This window comes from Saimiri boliviensis, chromosome 14 (genome assembly GCF_048565385.1).
Source record: "Saimiri boliviensis isolate mSaiBol1 chromosome 14, mSaiBol1.pri, whole genome shotgun sequence".
NCBI lineage: Eukaryota > Metazoa > Chordata > Mammalia > Primates > Cebidae > Saimiri > Saimiri boliviensis.
The window spans coordinates 32543713-32562866 of NC_133462.1; the positions used below are offsets into that span (position 1 = coordinate 32543713).

At 42.0% G+C, this 19154-nt stretch overlaps 1 protein-coding gene across 12 annotated transcripts in view; it reads right to left on the minus strand.

Moving 5' to 3' along the window:
* Positions 1-11869: 11869 nt before the first annotated feature.
* ZNF333 (zinc finger protein 333) overlaps positions 11870-19154 on the minus strand; it is a 32428-nt gene continuing 25143 nt past the window's right edge. For 11 of the 12 annotated variants that reach the window (XM_010352464.3, XM_074384496.1, XM_074384497.1 and 8 more), the window contains 4 exons: positions 18401-18527; positions 17547-17642; positions 16597-16673; positions 11870-16099 (listed from right to left, as the gene is read on the minus strand). In XM_010352464.3, the coding sequence (XP_010350766.1) occupies positions 15002-16099; positions 16597-16673; positions 17547-17642; positions 18401-18527 (1398 nt within the window). In that variant the 3' untranslated portion in view covers positions 11870-15001. Of the gene's footprint in view, positions 16100-16596; positions 16674-17546; positions 17643-18400; positions 18528-18946; positions 19081-19154 lie in introns of all 12 variants that reach the window. The other variant, XM_074384500.1, reaches the window with a different exon arrangement.

A 19154-nucleotide genomic window follows, 5' to 3' on the forward strand; every position in this document is an offset into this window, starting at 1 on the left:
AAGAGCTGTTTTTCAAGAAGGGCCTGTGATTCCAGAGCTCCAAGCCCTGGACCCAAAAATTGTGATTTTGTAGTCAGATGGTGGAAGTAGAAATTGCTCCTATTAATTTCTTGAACTTTCCAATTCTATGATCTTAACTGCTTTATAAAATGCATGCATTTCCTTAAAGAAGCTTTCAGCTCTCAGATAGCCAACCGTTTTCTCCTTTGTCATTTCCCAACTTCCCCAAAGTTATTCCCAGGCTAAGGTCAGAAACAAGGTGGATATTCCTGTTGGTCTCATACACTGGTGAGTTGCGTTAGTGCAAAGAACCAAGAATGGCAACTATAAAAATGATTAATATAATTTTATTGTGGATGAACAGCTGAGACCACAGTTTTCTGTTTGTGTCTATCATTTTTTTCTCTATCACTGCCTCAACTGCTCCTCCTCATAATGTAAAACTTTAACATACTCATGTGTTTATAGCCAGTGTTGGCATTTTATCCTCTTCACTACGATCCTGTTCTCTAGTCATCTCCACATCCACAATGCCCACTATATCTCTTGTTTAAAACAAAGACGACCAAAATTACTTATGAAATCCATGTTCCAAGCATGGTCTAAACAGACAAATTAGCATACATCAATTGACTTCATCTGGACTTAGACTCAGAGATTATCTTAACTATGACAGAGTAAAATGTTTAGTCATGCATGGAATTACTCTGGAACATTTGGAGTGAGGAATCTTGATGTCCGTGCATAATGAAGTTTTTTCATTTGAGTGAACAATTTGATGTCATTGTCTATGTAATTTTATTGTATCATCTTCATTCTACCTAAAAGCTTCCTGTGCTACCTGCAAATACAACTCTTTCCATTGTACTAATAAATATCTTTCCCTTTAAACAATTTCATCATAAGCATTAAACTGCAGATAAGTGAACAATATGTGTGTTTAATTTATCAGCCATTGCTTTATTTCTTTTATACTATAAACTCTCTACAACCCTCCTGATCAAAGGAAGACTCACACAAGAGCTTGAATTTCTGCCCAGTATTGCTCCTGGAAATAGAGACTTGTGTGACTCAAGGTCAGAACTCATTTCTCCAGAAACATACATGTCTTTTTGAACAGATATTTTTCAAAAGAAAACATACATGCACCCAACATCATACGAAAAAAAATATTAACATCACTGATTAGAGAAATGCAAATCAAACCCAGAATGAGATACCATCTCACACCAGTCAGAATAGCCATAATTAAAAAGTCAAAAAATAACAGATTCTAGCAAGGTTGTGGAGAAAATGAGCACATTTACACTGCTGTTAGGAGTGTAAATTAGTTCAGTCATTGTGGAAGACAGTGTGGTGATTCCTCAAAGACCTAAAGACAGAAATACCATTCGGCCCAGCAATCCCATTACTAGGTATCTACATCCAGAGGAATATAAACCTTTCTATTATAAAGACACAAGCATGGGTATGTTTATTGCAGCACTATTCACATTTGAAAAGACATGGAATCAACCTAAATGCCAATCAATGACAGACTGGATTTTTTTTAATGTGGTACATATACACCATGAAATACTATGCATCCATAAGAAAAAATTAAATCATGTCCTTGGCAGCCAACATGGATGTACCTGGAGGCCATTATCCTTAGCAAACTAACACAGAAGCAGAATACCAAATATCACATGTTCTCACTCCTATATGGGAGCTAAATGATGAGAACACACGTACACATAAAGGGGAACAACACATGCTGGGGACTATCAGAGGGTGGAGGCTAAGAGGTGGGAGAGACTCACCCTCATTAGGAAAAACAACTAATGGGTAATAGGCTTCATTCTTGGGTGATGAAATAATCTGTACAACAAACCCCCGTGACAAAAGTTTACCTATCTAGCAAACCTGCACATGTACCCCTGAACTTAAAATAAAAGTTAAATTTAAATTAAATATATCTCCTTCAACCTCTTCTGTTTACCTAGAAAAAAAAAAGGAGACAATAGTCTCATCCAGTTTTCTGGCATAAACATGAACATCCAGGTAATCATGAATTCTGCTTTGAAATATCAGAACTCATGTTAAAAATAGCAGGCATCAGAATATTCTGAATGTCTTTAGATCTATTTGCACTGTTTATTGCACCAGTAAGCTAATGCTGCATACACAAGCAATTCCACTGGTAAGTGACTTAATTGTTATGCTTTTTGATCACATAGAAATCTATGTTGGGACATTGGAATTAGGACATACGAAATTTAGACAGGACAAAATAGTCACTCCATACAACTATACAAATCTAGTAGGTTTTTAAATTTTGAACAGAAAAGACAATTTGGCAGAGGAAGATGAAGAAAAGTGGTAGAATCTCAGAATGCCTCTCACAACGTCCCCATAGACACTGGATATCTCCTGACTGCTCACATTGTTTCAGACAAGGCTCATCACATGTCCAAGCTCAGCATCAACCACTGTAAGGATAAACATACTTTCCAACTGAGCTATTAACAAAACCCAGAGCCAAAGGTGTGGAACTACACACCTTTGGCTCTGGGTTCTCCTAAAGACAACTAAAGACAACTGGAGAATTAAGACAACTGGGAAGTTAACCAATATATGAAAATTAAATGTATCTATACTGGCATGTGAAACAGATATGCAGGCATTTCATACTTATGTTGACAATAGTTCTTAATACATAATGTGCTGTAAGTTTCAACCAATTCTCAAAGACAACTGGGGAGTTAACCAATATGTGAAAATTAAATGTATTTACACTGGCATGCGAAACAGATATGCAAGCATTTCATACTTATGTTGACAATAGTTCTTAATGCATAATGTGCTGTAAGTTTCAACAAAGAGAAGAGTTCTAGAAAGAGCTATAGGAGGTCCTATAAGAGTTTCCTACAAGAGTTGAAGGAGTAATTTGATGAACCAAGAGACAGAATAGCTGCCCTCCACTAAGCATCTGCTTTGTGCAAGGTAATCTTCAATGAGCTTCAAAATATTACTTCTCACAGAAACTCCATAAACAAGATGGGAGTTTTCTTTAAAGGTTTCATTTCCTGTCATGAGAAAAGCACAAAAGAGGCACATGCAATCTTTGTTTATGCAAAAGCTGACCTGCCAAGTTCAACATTTGACTACCTGAAGTCATACATGAGGTGTGTGGTAGGATTCCTGCTGGAGAAGACCTCAAAGTACTTAAATCTGACTCTAACACTATACCACAACCTTGATGCTCAAAGAGTGAACCACCCAACAGGTTAGGGAGCATCAACATCAACAGAAAAAAATGTTACACATGTAGAATGTCTGCACCTATCCTAGAGGCCCCGTATCAGAATTTACATTTGAACAAGATCCCTAATTGAAGCACACACCCATTGAGGTTGGACATAGTGTGAACAGAACAGCCTCTCAAACTCCCCAGTGTTAACATTTTGCTGCATAATGTTTGTGCTATGGGCTATCCTGTGCATTTTAGGCTGCTGAGCAGTATCCCTGGATTATTTTTCATAATCACGTGAAAAAATATTATTTTACAGATCAAATTAGGAATATTCAAGAGTGTTTAATCTCAGTTATTTCCTTTCTGCTGAGGCTGAGTATACAGTGATTGCTGGTTTGTTAGCCATTTACTTTATGGCAATTTTGCAAGTTCTTTGCTTTTACGTCTGAGAGTCTGACTTTTACTCTTTTTTTACATTGTTTCAGATAAAGAATGAGAGATTTTTCACCAGCTTTGCGGAATAATAGTCCAATGTTTGTGTATGTATAGATTATATCTGAGGGAATATGTGAAAGTTTATAAATTTCCTGTGGTCAAATCTCGCAGCTTGTCATACTGTGTACCCATCTTCTCCAAATTTTCTTGACATAGAAAATTCTGCTGCATCTTTAGTAGAAATAAATCGCCTTTCATATGTATTGCCATCTTATTTTACATTTTATTTTTGCCTTCTGTGATGTTTTTTAATTGAAATATTTAATTTTATTTTGATGGACCAATAGCGACTGTATATTTACACACACACATACACACACACACACACACACACACACACACACACACACATATATCACTGAGTCTTGCTCTGTCACTCAGGCTACGGCGCAGTGGCATGATCTCAGCTCACTGCAACCTCTGCCTCCCGAGTAGCTGGGATTACAGGCGCATGCCAACATGCCCAGCTAATTTATTATTATTATTTTTTAATAGAGACAGGGTTTCACCATATTGGTCAGGCTGGTATGGAACTCCTGACCTGAGGTGATCCACCTGCCTCAGCCTCCCAAAGTGCTGGAATTACAGGCATGAGCCACCCTGCCCAGCTATTCTTTTCTAACAAAAAGCAGCCTGAAAAATCAAGCTGGAAGCTTGCATAGGTAAATGCCAACAGTTGTGCCAAAACCAAACGGATACCACTGTGCATGCCCCGTGTAAATCAGACACTGCCTCCTCAAGCTCGTCTATAAAACCAACCACATTGTCCCAAAACCCGGAAACCTACTGAGGTCCCCCTCCTCTGCACGAGGAAGGTCTCTCTTCTTGCTTTTGCCTGTTAAACTTTCTGCTCTTAAACCCACTGCTCCTGTGTCTGGCTCTTTGATTTCCTTCGCGCGAGACAACCAACCTCGGATATTTCCCCAAACGACGCCGCTTCAACACTAGGCACATTTCCTGTCCCGAGAACATTTTCTGCCTTGACCATGAGTGTAGTGAATGGGAAACTGGGACAGAGTCACCAGCTGCTACCCACCGAGTATCTGTTATGTGCCAGTACTTTCCAATGAGCTTTAACAGTTCCCACAAATCTCCACTCAAGAACGTACTCCGCGAGCTGGGAACCGAGTTCCAGGGAGCATCTGAGGACTCCGCCGCCCGCCCAACTCCGCCAGCGCCCCGGACGCACGCAACTCCCGGGACCACTTCCCCCGCGCCCCGCGGACCCGCGCTCCCCTCCCCGGGACCTCTGCGGCCCGCCACCCTATCCGCCCTCCAGAAGATACCCCCAGCTACAGCGGGCGGCAGCTGCCCTTTCCCGCTTCCGCGGTTCCGACGCGGCCACCGTGGGGGCGCAGACATCCCGGCGCGCCTGTCTGTCCGCCCCGGACCCGGAGCAGGCAGCGCAGAGAAACAAACCGGAACTCACCGACCTTTCTCCGTGGCGGGCTCGGGCGCTTCTCCACAGAGGCGGCGGCGCGACGGCATCGCTGGGTGGTCCCTGCGCGCCCCGCCCCGTTCAGCCAGACGCACGCCGCGGCCCAGGCCAGCGGCAGCAGCTTCTCCTACCGCAAGCCACGCAGAGGGCGCGAACAGCGCCAAGGGGGCGCCGGCAGCCCCAGGTCCCCACCCCCTCACTTCGTGTGGCGCCCCTACCTGCACAGCGGCCCTCAGTGTTCCCCGTCATAGTCACCAGTCGCTGACTCCAGGAACCGAAGGGGGCGGGGGAAAGGCTGGGCTCCGCCCCCCGTGGCACCGCCCTCCCTGCCAGCTCCACCCCCTCCTCCCCGGCCCAGCCCTGAGGGCCGGGACTGCCGCCCACCTGTCCGTCCTGCTCCACCCACCACCCGGGTATGAGGGGCTGCTGAACCTCCCTTGCGGCCTCCCTCGGCTTTGGCCCCAGGCGCACCCTCGGCCAGGACCTCTACTCCGTCTCTCCACTGTGCGAAAGCGGCACCTGAGCTGATGGCAGGTGTGCAAGGAGGCTGAGGCCGCCAAGAGGCGAGGGGCTGAGGTGGGGGCCCAGGCCATGGCGGGTGGGTGGGGGAGTCCCAGTTTGTGCCTGGGAGCTGGACAGCTGAGATTCTCAGGTTTCCAGAAAGCTGCCCTGCATCCCAGTCACCACAGTTCCGGGTTGAGTAAGATCCTCACATCAGGAGGTCAATCCAAGATGGCGGAAGAACAGCTCTGGATTGCAGTTCCCAGAGAAAACAGGCTGCTGCAGGTGATCCCCAGGCAAGTAGGGTCTGGAGTGGATCTCCAGCAGTCCTACAGCAGAGGGGCCTGAGTGTTGGAAGAAAAACTAAGAAAGAAATAACTTCATCATTAACAAAAAGGACATCCACTCAGAGACCCCATCTGAAAGTAGCCAACTACAAAGACCACAGGTAGATGAATACACAAAGATGGGAAGAAACCAGTGCAAAAAGGATGAAAACACTCAAAACCAGAATGCCTCTCTTCCTCCAAGGGATCATAACTCCTCATCCGTAAGGGAACAAGGTTGGATGAAGGATGAGTCTTATGAATTAACAGAAATAGGCTTCAGAAGGTGGATAATAACAAACTTTTCTGAGCTAAAAGAACATATTCTACCCCAATGCAAAGAAACTAAGAACCTTGAAAAAAGGTTTGATGAAATGCTAACAAGAATAAACAGCTTAGAGAGGAATATAAATTAGTTGATGGAGCTGAAAAACACAACAGGAGAACTTCATGAAGCATACACAAGTTTCAATAGCAGAACTGACCAAGCAGAAGAAAGGATATCAGAGATTAAAGATCAACTCAATGAAATAAAATGAGAAGGCAAGATTAGAGAAAAATGATAAGAGTAAAATGAAATGAACAAAACCTCCAAGAAATACGGGATTATATGAGAAAACCTAATCTACGTTTGATAGCTGTACCTGAATGTGATGGAGGGAATGAATCCAAGCTGGAAAAGACTCTTCAAGATATTATCCAGGAGAACTTCCCCAACCTAGCAAAGCAAGCCAATATTCAAGTCCAGGAAATACAGAGAACACCACAAAGATATTCCTCAAGAAGAGCAACCCCAAGGCACGTAATTGTCAGATTCACCAGGGTTGAAATGAAGGAGAAAATGCTAAGGGCAGCCAGAGAGAAAGGTCAGGTTACCCAGAAAGGGAGGCCCATCAGACTCACAGCAGACCTCTCAGCAGAAACACTGCAAGCCAGAAGCAAGTGGGGGGCAATATTCAACATCCTTAAAGAAAAGAACTTTCAATCTAGAGTTTCATATCCAGCCAAACTAAGCTTCATAAGTGAAGGAGAAATAAAATCCTGTATGAACAAGCAATTGCTCGGAGATTTCATCACCACGAGGCCTGCTTTACAAGAGCGCCTGAAAGAAGCACTAAACATAGAAAGGAACAACCAGTACCAGTCACTCCAAAAACATACCAAATGGTAAAGACCATCGGCACAGTGAAGAAACTGTGTCAACTAATGGGCAAAACAACCAGCTAGCATCAAAATGGCAGGATCAAATTCACACGTAACAATATTAACCTTAAATGTAAATGGGCTAAATGCTCCAATCAAAAGGCACAGACTGTCAAATTGGATAAAAAGTCAAAACCCATCAGTGTGCTGTATCCAGGAAATCCATCTCACATGCAAGGATACACATAGGCTCAAAATACATGGATGGAAGAAGATTTACCAAGTAAATGAAGAGCCAAAAAAAAGCAGGAGTTGCAATCCTAGTCTCTGATAAAATAGGCTTTAAACCAACAAAGATCAAAAGAGACAAAGAAGGACATTATTTAATGGTAAAAGGAGCAATGCAACAAGAAGAGCTAATGATCCTAAATATATATGCACCCAATACAGGAGCACCCAGATACATAAAGCAAGTTCTTAATGACCTACAAAGAGACTTAGACTCCCACACAATAATAGTGGGAGACTTTAACACTCCACTGTCAATATTAGATAGATCAACGAGACAGAAAATTAACAAGGATATCCAGGACTTGAACTCAGACCTCGACCAAGCAAACCTAATAAACATTTACAGAACTCTCCACCCCAAATCCACAGAATATACATTCTTCTCAGCACCACATTGCACCTACTCTGAAATTGACCACATGCAGCTAGTGCTCGACTTACGGCCACAGTCGGGACCACGGAACGGTCGTAACACGATTTGGTCGTAAGTTGAGTAGGCTATATGTACAGTTGAAATGGTGCACGCAGAGAGGGTAGTGCTGCCAGAAGCTGGTCTGCACTGTCGTACACACAGCTGGGCAACGTTTGCGCTGCCAGACGCGAAGCAGTCATGGCTAGCAATTGTGGTTGTAAAGTTGAATGGTCATAAGTTGCATAGGTCGTAAGTCGATCAATACCTGTAATTGGAAGTAAATCACTCCTCAGCAAATGCAAAAGATGGAAATCATAACACAGTCTCTCAGACCACAGTGCAATCAAATTAGAACTCAGAATTCAGAAACTAACTCAGAACCACACAACTTCATGGAAACTGAACAACTGGCTCTTGAATGTTGACTGGATAAACAATGAAATGAAGGGAGAAATAAGGATGTTCTTCGAAACCAATGAGAATGAAGACACAATGTACCAGAATCTCTGGGACACATTTAAAGCAGTGTCTAGAGGAAAATGTATAGCAATAAATGCCCACATGAGAAGCAAGAAAAGATCTAAAATTGTTACCCTATTGTCAAAATTGAAAGAGCTAGAGGAGCAAGATCAAAAAAACTCAAAACCTAGCAGAAGGCAAGAAATAACTAAGATCAGAGCAGAACTGAAAGAGATAGAAACACACACACACACATACACACACACAAGACCTTCAAAAAATCAATAAATTCAGAAGCTGGTTTTTTGAAAAGATCAACAAAATAGACCACTAGCCAGATTAATAAAAAAGAAAAGACAGAATAATCAAATAGATGCAATTAAAATAGATAAAGGGGATATCACCACAGATTCCACAGAAATACAAACCATCATCAGAGATTACTACAAACAACTCTTATGCACATAAACCAGTAAACCTGGAAGAAATGGATAAATTCCTGGACACTTCCACCCTCCCAAGCCTAAACCAGGAAGAAGTCAAAACCCTGAATAGACCTATAACAAGGGCTGAAGTTGAGGCAGCAATTAACAGCCTACCAACCAAGAAAAGCCCAGGTCCAGATGAGTTGACAGCCAAATTCTACCAGACATATAAAGAGGAGCTGGTACCACTCCTTCTGAAACTATTCCAAACAATCCAAAAAGAGGGAATCCTTCCCAAATCATTTTATGAGACCAACATCATCCTGATACCAAAACCCAGCAGAGTCTCAGCAAGAAAAGAAAACTTCAGGCCAATATCCATGATGAACATAGATGCAAAAATCTTCAATAAAATACTGGCAAACCTATTGCAACAGCACATCAAAAAGCTTATCCATCACAATCAAGTAGGCTTCATCCCAGGGATGCAAGGTTGGTTCAACATATGCAAGTCTATAAACATAATTCACCACATAAACAGAACCAAAGACAGAAACCACATAATTATCTCAATAGATGCAAAGAAGGCCTTTGACAAAATTCAACAGCCCTTTAAGCTAAAAACTCTCAATAAACTAGATATTGATGGAACCTATCTCAAAATAATAAAAGCTATTTACAACAAAGCCACAGCCAATATCATACTGAATGGGCAAAAACTGGAAGCATTTCCTGTGAAATCTGGCACTAGACAAGGATGCCCTCTCTCACCACTCCTATTCAATATAGCATTGGAAGTTCTAACCAGAGATATCAGGCAAGAAAAAGAAATAAAGGGTATTCAATTAGGAGAGGAGGAAGTCAAATTGTCTCTATTTGCAGATGACAAGATTGTATATTTAGAAGACCCCATCATCTCACCCCAGAATCTCCTGAAACTGATAAGCAACCAGCAAAGTCTCAAGATACAAAATCAATGTGTAAAAATCACAGGCATTCCTATACACCAATAACAGACTTAAAGAGAGCCAAATCAAGAACGAACTGCCATTCACAATTGTTACAAAGAGAATAAAATACTTAGGAATACAACTAAAAAGGAACGTAAAGGACCTCTTCAAGTAGAACTACAAACCACTGCTCAACGAAATAAGAGAGGACACAAACAGGAGAAACATTCCATGCTCATGGTTAGGAAGAATCAGTATCATGAAAATGGCCATACTGCCCAAAGTAATTTATAGATTCAACACTATCTCCATCAAGCTACCAATGACCTTCTTCACAGAACTGGGAAAAAAAAAAAAAAAAAACACCTTAATCTTCATATGGAACTAAAAGAGGGCCTGCGCAGCCAAGTCAATTCTAAGCAAAAAGAACAAAGCTGGAAGCATCACACTACCTGACTTCAAACTACACTACAAGGCTACAGTAATCAAAACAGCATGGTACTGGTTTAAAACAAACGAAAAAACAAACAAAAAAACAAAACAAAAACAGAGACATAGACCAATGAAACACAACAGAGGCCTTGGAGGCAATGCCACACATCTACAACCATCTGATCTTTGAAAAACCTCACAAAAACAAGCAATGGGGAAAGGATTCCCTGTTTAATAAATGGTGCTAGGAAAACTGGCTAGCCATGTGCAGAAAGCAGAAACTGGACCCCTTCCTGACACCTTACACTAAAATTAACTCCAGATGGATTAAAGACTTAAACATAAGACCTAACACTATAAAAACCCTAGAAGAAAATCTGGCCAAAACCATTCAGGACATAGGCTTAAGCAAGAACTTCATGACTAAAACACCAAAAGCATTGGCATCAAAAGCCAAAATAGACAAATGGGACTTAATTAAACTCCACAGCTTCTGCAAAGCAAAAGAAACAATCATTAGAGTGAATCAGCAACCAAAAGAATGGGAAAAAATTTTTGCAATCTACTCATCTGACAACGGGCTAATATCCAGAATCTACAAAGAACTAAAACAAATTTACAAGAAAAAAAGCAAGCCCATTCAAAAGTGGGCAAAGGATATGAACACTTTACAAAAGAAGACATATATGAGGCCAACAAACATATGAAAAAATGCTCATCATCACTGGTCATTAGAGAAATGCAAATCAAAACTACATTGAGATACCATCTCACGCCAGTTAGAATGGCAATCATGAAAAAATCTGGAGACAACAGATGCTGGAGAGGATGTGGAGAAATAGGAAGACTTTTACACTGTTGGCGGGAGTGTAAATTACTTCAACCATTGTGGAAGACAGTGTGGCGATTCCTTAAGGACCTAGAAATAGAAATTCCATTTGACCCAGCATTCCCATTATTGGGTATATATCGAAAGGATTATAAATCATTCTATTATAAAGACACATGCACACGAATGTTCATTGCAGCACTGTTTCCAATAGCAAAGACCTGGAACCAACCCAAATGCCCATCGATGATAGACTGGACAGCGAAAATGTGGCACATATACACCATGGAATACTACGAAGCCATAAAAAATGATGAGTTCATGTCCTTTGCAGGGACATGGATGAACCTGGAAACCATCATTCTCAGCAAACTGACACAGGAACAGAAAATCAAACACCACATGTTCTCACTCATAGGCAGGTGTTGAACAATAAGAACACATGGACACGGAGGGGAGCATCACACACTGAGGTCTGTTGTGGGGAACCAGGTGAGTGACAGTGGGGATGGGGAGTTCGGGAGTGATAACATGGAGAGAAATGCCAGATATAGATGATGGGGAGGAAGGCAGCAAACCACATTGCCATGTATGCACCTATGCAACAATCCTGAATGTTCTTCACATGTACCCCAAAGCCTAAAACGCAATAAAATATTTTTTAAAACGAATATGCAAATTAAACCTAAGACACTGCTGCATACCCAGTAATGTATCTCAGATTAATTTGAGTGAAAGTACTACATATTGCCAAGGATGTGAAGCAATGAAACTTTCATGCATTGATGTACAAATTGAGGTATAAATGGTTTCAACTGCACTGAAAAATTGTCTGGTAAGATCCACTAAAGCTAAAGATAGGCCTCCTCCAAAATCCAGCAATTTCATTCCTACATTTATACTCAAGAGAAATGAATACCTATATCCACAGTATGAAACGTTCACAGCAGCTTTATTCATAACAACAAAACCTGCAGCATTATTCACAATAGCCAAGATATGGAATCAACCTAACTGTCCATCAGTGGATAAGTGGATAAAGAAAATGTGGTATATCAGGCCAGGCACGGTGGCTCGCATCTGTAATCCTAGCATGTTGGGAGGCTGAGGTGGGTGGATCATGAGGTCAGGAGTTGAAGACCAGACTGGCCAACATGGTGCAACCCCATCTCTACTAAAAAATACAAAAATTAGCTGGGCATGATGACTTGTGCCTGTAATCCCAGCTACTTGGGAGGCTGAAGTAGGAGAACTGCTTGAACCGGGATCCTTGGGGCAGACGTTGCAGTGAGCCGAGATCGTGCCACTGCAGTCCAGCCTGGGCTACAGAGCGAGACTCCATCAGAAAAGAAGAAAAGAAAGAAAAGAAAAGAAAAGAAAGAAAGAAAGAGAGAAAGGAAAGAAAAAAGAAAAGAAAGAAAGAAAAAGGAAAGAAAGAAAAGAAAGAAAGAAAAAGAAAGAAAGGAAGGAAGAAAGAAAGGAAGGAAGAGAAAGAAAAAGAAAGAAAGAGAAAGAAAAGAAAGAAAGAGAAAGAAGGAAAGAAAGAAAATGTGGTATATCTATACAACAGAATACTATTCAGCCTTAATGAGGAAGGAAATTCTGTCATTTGTGCTAACATGGATGAACCTGAAGGACAGAACTCACATGTTCATAAATAGAATGGAATTTTTAAATTGTGGTATATTCAGACAATGGACTATTACACAGCAATTAAAAAGAATAAACTACTGATGATGCAACATAGATAAACCTCAATGACATTATGTTAAGTGAAGAAAACAAACAAAAGAAGGCTGTTTATGGCTCCATTTCCATGAACAGGAAAAACAAATTTATGGTGACAGAAGTCAGAATAGTGGTAACTTTTGAGGATGAGATGGGCTCAAGGGAAATTTCTGGGATGATAAAATATTTTGATGGGAGCAGTGGTGGGTATAAAATTCACCAAGGTGTACCCTAAAATTTATTAACATTTATGTAAGTTATACCTAAGAGTTATGTAAGTTATACCTATACTTTATAACTTATATAAGCTATACCATAACATTTATGTAAGTTATACCTAAAAAAAAGAAAAAGTGAGAAGAAGTAAAAATGGAGACTAGTCCCCTGGGTCTGCCGCTGTAGAGAGCATCAAGCCCCATCACATGCCACCCAGATGACCTTGAAATACGACCTCAACCTGCTGGGGCTCAGCTCCCTCATATGTGAATTGGGGATGATAACAGTACATACCTCAAAGTATCAGTGTGAGGACTAAATTAAAAGATGCAAAGCTTCAGGCAGTGGCTACTATCTGTTAATAGTAAATTATAAATAAGAATTTACTATCAATATGATGAATAGTTGAATGTTCAGTAATAGGGAAAAGGATGATCACCTTATGAGAATACAAGCAACAATTTGTTGGAAATGTAAAAAGTGTCAGTATCTATATTTAATTTCATTGATTCAAAACATACGTATGTATATATGTACATAAATTTAAAAACTGACAGAATGACAAATATTTTTCAGCAATCCATTAAAAAATCATGGTGGGAGAGTTCAGTATCTATCTCAAAAAATGACAGATCACAGATCAATGTTTATAAATGTGTAGATGGTTTTTAAACACATATGCTTGATCTAGCAGACATCTGTAAAATACAATACATTGATTTCATCCACCCACGAAGCATTTATAAAAATTGACGTATACTAAGTGCATCAGTTAGGGATTATATTCAGCTGAAATAAACCCCTACACCAAAAAAAAAAAATCTTGTATCAGTAAGAAGTGGGTATTTTTCATGTGTGGGAGATCCAGAAATAAATAGTCCAGGGGTGCTGCAATCACACAAATATATCAATTCCATTAAATACATTCTAAATATTTTTTAGATTAGGGAATCAAGATGGCTGTGACTTCCAGCCACACTCTTCTTAGCCTGTGGCTTTTACCTTTATGGTCACAGGAGGGCTCCTCTGGCTCTAGACATCAGGTCTGCTTGTCCAAAGGGCAAGAAGTGGAGAGACATGACTACATGAAACCATCTCTGTACAACAACTTCCCAAAAGTGACATCCAGTGACTTCTCATATTCAAACTAGCCAGGACTGGAGGAAATGGCCTGCCCCTGCTCACAAGAAGGGCTGGGAGACGGAAGTTTTTTTTTGTTTGTTTTGTTTTGTTTTGTTTTGTTTTGTTTTGTTTTGTTTTGTTTGAGACAGAGTTCTCACTCTGTTGACCAGGCCAGAGTGCAGTGGTGAGATCTCAGCTCACTGCAACCTCCACCTTCTGGGTTCAAGCAATTATCCTGCCTCAGCCTCCCAAGTAGCTGGGATTACAGGTGCATGCCACCTAACCCAGCTAATTTTTGTATTTTTAGTACAGACGGGGTTTCACCATGTTGGCCAGGCTTGGTCTCAAACTCCTGACCTCAGGTGATCCACCCACTTCGACCTCCCAAAGTGCTGAGATTACAGGTGTGAGCTACTGTGCCTGGCCGGCAGATGGAAGCTTTTTAATAGTGCACATTACCAATATGAACAGAAAACCCAGGTTCTTTTCTAAGGAGGAAGGGACAATTTTGGCTGATGGCTAGCAGAATAAGCCACACCAGACCTAACAGCAAATCTCGGCAAATACCTAAGACTCAATAACAAAGAAGCCACATACTTGCCTCACCATGTAATTAAATTAGAAACCAACAAAAAACCAGCAACTAAGAAATAGCCATATAACCTGCAGGAACCTTCCAGAATGACATTCAATATCTGGAATGGGGTGTTGGTTACATGCATGTATGCATCTGTCAAGTTCATCCAACTGTACACTTAAGATGTATGCATTTCACTGTAAGTCATTATACCTCTATGAAAATATATCCATGTATTATGTTTTGAAAAATCTAATTCCAAATAATAGATGGATCAGACAATAAATGATAATGGAGGTTAAGACAATACTTAAAATTAAACCAAAATGAAAATATTATGTATTAAAACATGGGATGCAGCTAAAGGAGTATTATGATGGAAAGTCATAGCCCCATATGTTTATATTTTTACAAAATGGAAGTTAATTAGCAAGGGGCCCACAGTATGGATGAGACATGGATAAAGGCAGGCTGCCACTCCTGATGTTCTCTCTTCCCATGTGGGTTCTTTTGTGTACAGTGAGTGAGGAGCTGTGCCTGAAGGCTTTCTCACACTGACTACATTGATAGGGTCTCCCGGCACTGTGTGTTCTCACATGTACAATAAGGTGTGAAGACTGACCAAAGGCTCGCCCGCATTCCTGGCATGCATAGGGCTTCTTGCCACTGTGAGTCCTTGCATGTTTCCTGAGGGATGAGGGCTCACTGAAGGCTCGCCCACATTCCTGGCACACATAGGGCTTCTCTCCAGTGTGAGTTCGCATGTGACTCTTCAGAGTTGAGAGACGACTCAAGACCTGACCGCAAGTCCCGCACTCGTACAGTTTCTCCCCTGTGTGTATCCTCTTGTGCACATTCAGATGAGTGCTCGTCCGGAAGGGCTTGCCACACTGGTTGCACTCATATGGTTTCTCTCTGGTATGGGTTCGCAGATGTGTCTTCAGTGAAGAGTGTTCCCTGAATGCTTTCCCACACTGGCTGCATTCAAAGGGCTTCTCTCCAGTGTGAGTTCTTACGTGGCTCCTAAGGGATGATGGCTGATTGAAGGCTTTCCCACAATCTTTACACTCATAGGGCCTCTCTCCTGTGTGGTTTCTCTGGTGCAAAATCAGGTTAAAGTTCCTCGTGAAGGTTTTCCCACACTGACTACATTCAAATGGCTTCTCTCCGGTATGAGTTCTCATGTGTCGCCGAAGATTTGAGGAATATTTGAAGGCTTGCCCACATTCTTGACAGTCAAAGCACTTCTCTGCAGTATGAGTCTTCTCATGCCTGATAAGGTCAGAGCTGTATCTGAAGGATTTTTCACATTTGTTACATGCATAGGTTTTATCCCCACTACGGATTTTCTCGGGCACAATTAGGTGAGCACTCTGGAAGAAGGAATTTCTACTCTCTTGACATTCATAGGAGGCCTCTCCAGCATGAATTCTCTGGTACTGGAAAAGTGGTTCAATGCTGTTAAAAGGTTTCTCAAGTACATTATATTTATAGAGTTTTTCTCCAGGCTCAGGTTGCTCCTGTCGATTAAGGAAAATGTGAAGACCAAAGGCCTTAATTAGATTCAGATATCCTCCCCTATGTATGTGAAATGAATGTAAGAGAAACACAGTTCTACATCTGATACTTGTACCATTTACTGAATCCATACCATTTCTACCCAGAGTTCCCTTAAGTGGAACAGGGTGTATACTCTGTTGCAAAGAGCTATCTTTCATTACTTTCATGGGGCATCTTAGGTGCAGAATTTTTCCAATTTCTTTTAGGCCAAATTACGTCTTAAACACTTGGTATCTGTGTCATACCTGTGAAAATGTTTGCCTGTAGGAAGATGATCTACATTTAGTTTTCCATCATTTCATGACATTTACAGACTCTTTCCCAAGAAACTGCTTTCTCCTGGGCAAGCACTACTTGCCTTGAATCTCTCTTGGCTCTTTGGCTGCTTTTCTAACTTACAGCAACCCCAGACTCATCCTACTATAGAGAACCAAGGGTAATCCCTGGTAAGTCTTACCCCTTTCATGCCAATGGACAGAATCTCCGTAAAAGTATCTTGGCTGGGAATTGCCTCTTGGGGCTGCAGTTGAGGTTCTGAAATGAATTAGGGAAGAAAATGTTAAGTGCACAGGGAAAGAAACTGTGGGATCAAGGTGAATTAAAAAGCAAGCAAGGCACATATGGACTTTTTTTTCCAAATACTGATCCTAAATATGGGAATAAATTACAAAGACAAGGAATGTATCTAAGAATTAAGGAAAATTTTAAGGTGTTTGGCTAGGTGAGAAGTTAGGTAATCAGAGAAACATGGGATGGAAATAGTAGGTGATTTACCAAAAAATGATTCCATGAAAATTGTAACCTAATGTTGAGAAAAAATATTAGCAAGATTGTACAGTGGGGAGGAAATGGATAAAATATACACATGGAAATATTAAATATGAAGAGAAAGTAGGACAAATCTTTCTAAAAGATTAATGTAAAGTTTCAGAGATTAAACAGGAAAGGGAGGCCGGGTGCGGTGGCTCAAGCCTGTAATCCCAGCACTTTGGGAGCCCGAGGCGGGTGGATCACGAGGTCAAGAGATCGAGACCATCCTGGTCAACATGGTGAAACCCCGTCTCTACTAAAAATACAAAACATTAGCTGGGCATAGCGGCGTGTGCCTGTAATCCCAGCTACTCAGGAGGCTGAGGCAGGAGAATTGCCTGAACCCAGGAGGCAGAGGTTGCGGTGAGCTGAGATTGCACCATTGCACTCCAGCCTGGGTAACAAGAGCAAAACTCTGCCTCAAAAAAAAAAAAAAAAGAAAGGGAAAAAGGAAAGAAGGTGACATTTAATATGGGAGCTCAACCAAGCAGGCTTCTCAGTCAAGGGTATGTATAGGTTGCCCTGATTGACAGTTTCCAAACTGGACACTCCCCTTACTGACCAGAGATGATGCTCACCTGATCTGCCTGGGCTCACCTGGACAGGTGTCTGAGATAACTCCCCTCTCAGTGGTCCACTGCTCTCCTCTTTGCTCCAAATAAGATAATGCATTGGGTTTGCACAGTTGATCACCTGCTCGTGAGAAAAAAACGCCATGTTGTGGGAGGACTGTGCCACACCATGACACGAGAACTGATATTAAGTCTTTAGGGGCTCTAGAGATGGGAGTGGCAAAGTGCATGTGCCTAAATTCTGATGGACACAGCCAAGCTCTTTCACTGAGGAACTAAACACAAGGTCCCTCACCGGGTCCAAGAGGACACTGAACTCTCTGGTCTACAAAACCACAGGCCTAGCTCAAGAATACATTTGAGAAGTCTAAAACCTTTTAATCACAGAGAGACAGAGCAGTGGACAGATCTTCATTCCATACAAAGCCCAGTAGATTGAAAGCCTCCTGAGGGTGGGAATTATCTGTTTTTCACTTCTGGGTTTGCTAGACTTGCACAGTTCCTGGAGCTTATGGTTGCTGCATAAGCATGTGATAAAAAGACAAAGACTTGGCTGGGCGCAGTGGCTCATGTCTGTAATCCCAGCACTTTGGGAGGCTGAGGCAGGTGGGCTGCTTGAGCCAAAGAAGTTCAAGACCAGACTGGACAATGTGGCAAAACCCCATCTCTACCAAAAAACATGAAAATTAGCCAGGTGTGATGATGCACACCTGTGGTCCCAGCTACTAGGGAGGCTGGGGCGGGAGGATCAGCTGAGCCCAGGAAGCAAAGGTTGCAGTAAGCCAAGGTCACGCCTCCCACTACAGCCTGGGCAACAGAGCAAGACTCTGACTCAAAAAAAAAAAAAAAAAAAGGAAAGACAAGACGAAGCCACCTTACCCACAGAGGCCAGGTTCCGGTAGTTCTCCAGCATCACATCTCTATACAGGCTCCTCTGAGTAGAGTCCAGAAACACCCATTCTTCTGGGGTGAACACCACAGCCACATCTGCAAAGGTGACTGGTTCCTAAAACACACATCCATCCCGGCTCAGCCAGGGACCACCCCTACCAGTACACCAGAGGATGCTGCAGGCTGGCAGGCCTGGGGAAGGGAGACCCGAGGCAGAGGACTTTCAGTCTGGGAGTTCTGAGATCCCCCAGAATCTGCCCCTTGGCTCAGGACTCTGAACTAGAACTCCTTTCTCTACTCGCCACTCCTTAAGCAAGAACAGCAAGAGGTGATAAACTAATGTTTCAAGTCCTCGACCTCAGGACAGGAGTTATCTATTGACAGTGGGCCAGGAAGCTCTTGCAGATTTGTCCCCCTTCTAGCTCCAGGGTCCTGCAGAGCTGAGCATGGTACAGGCAAGAGGAAAATATCTGGAAAATGACTCAACTCTTTGCTCAGTGAGATCATGGAGACCATAAAATGAGAATGGCTCACATCTTTGCTTTGTTTTCCCTCCTGGTGCTCAACAGCCTGGGGAGGGTCTGAATGGGGTGATGGGATCATGGGCCGGGCTCCCCCACTGACACCCACTGCAAGAAGTCCAGTCCCTGGAGGCATGGAGATCAACCCTGTGAGATGAGCCAGACAGGTTATAGGAAGAGGGCAAGTCCAGTGTTCCTTTGGGTACAGCAATGTTCTTTTA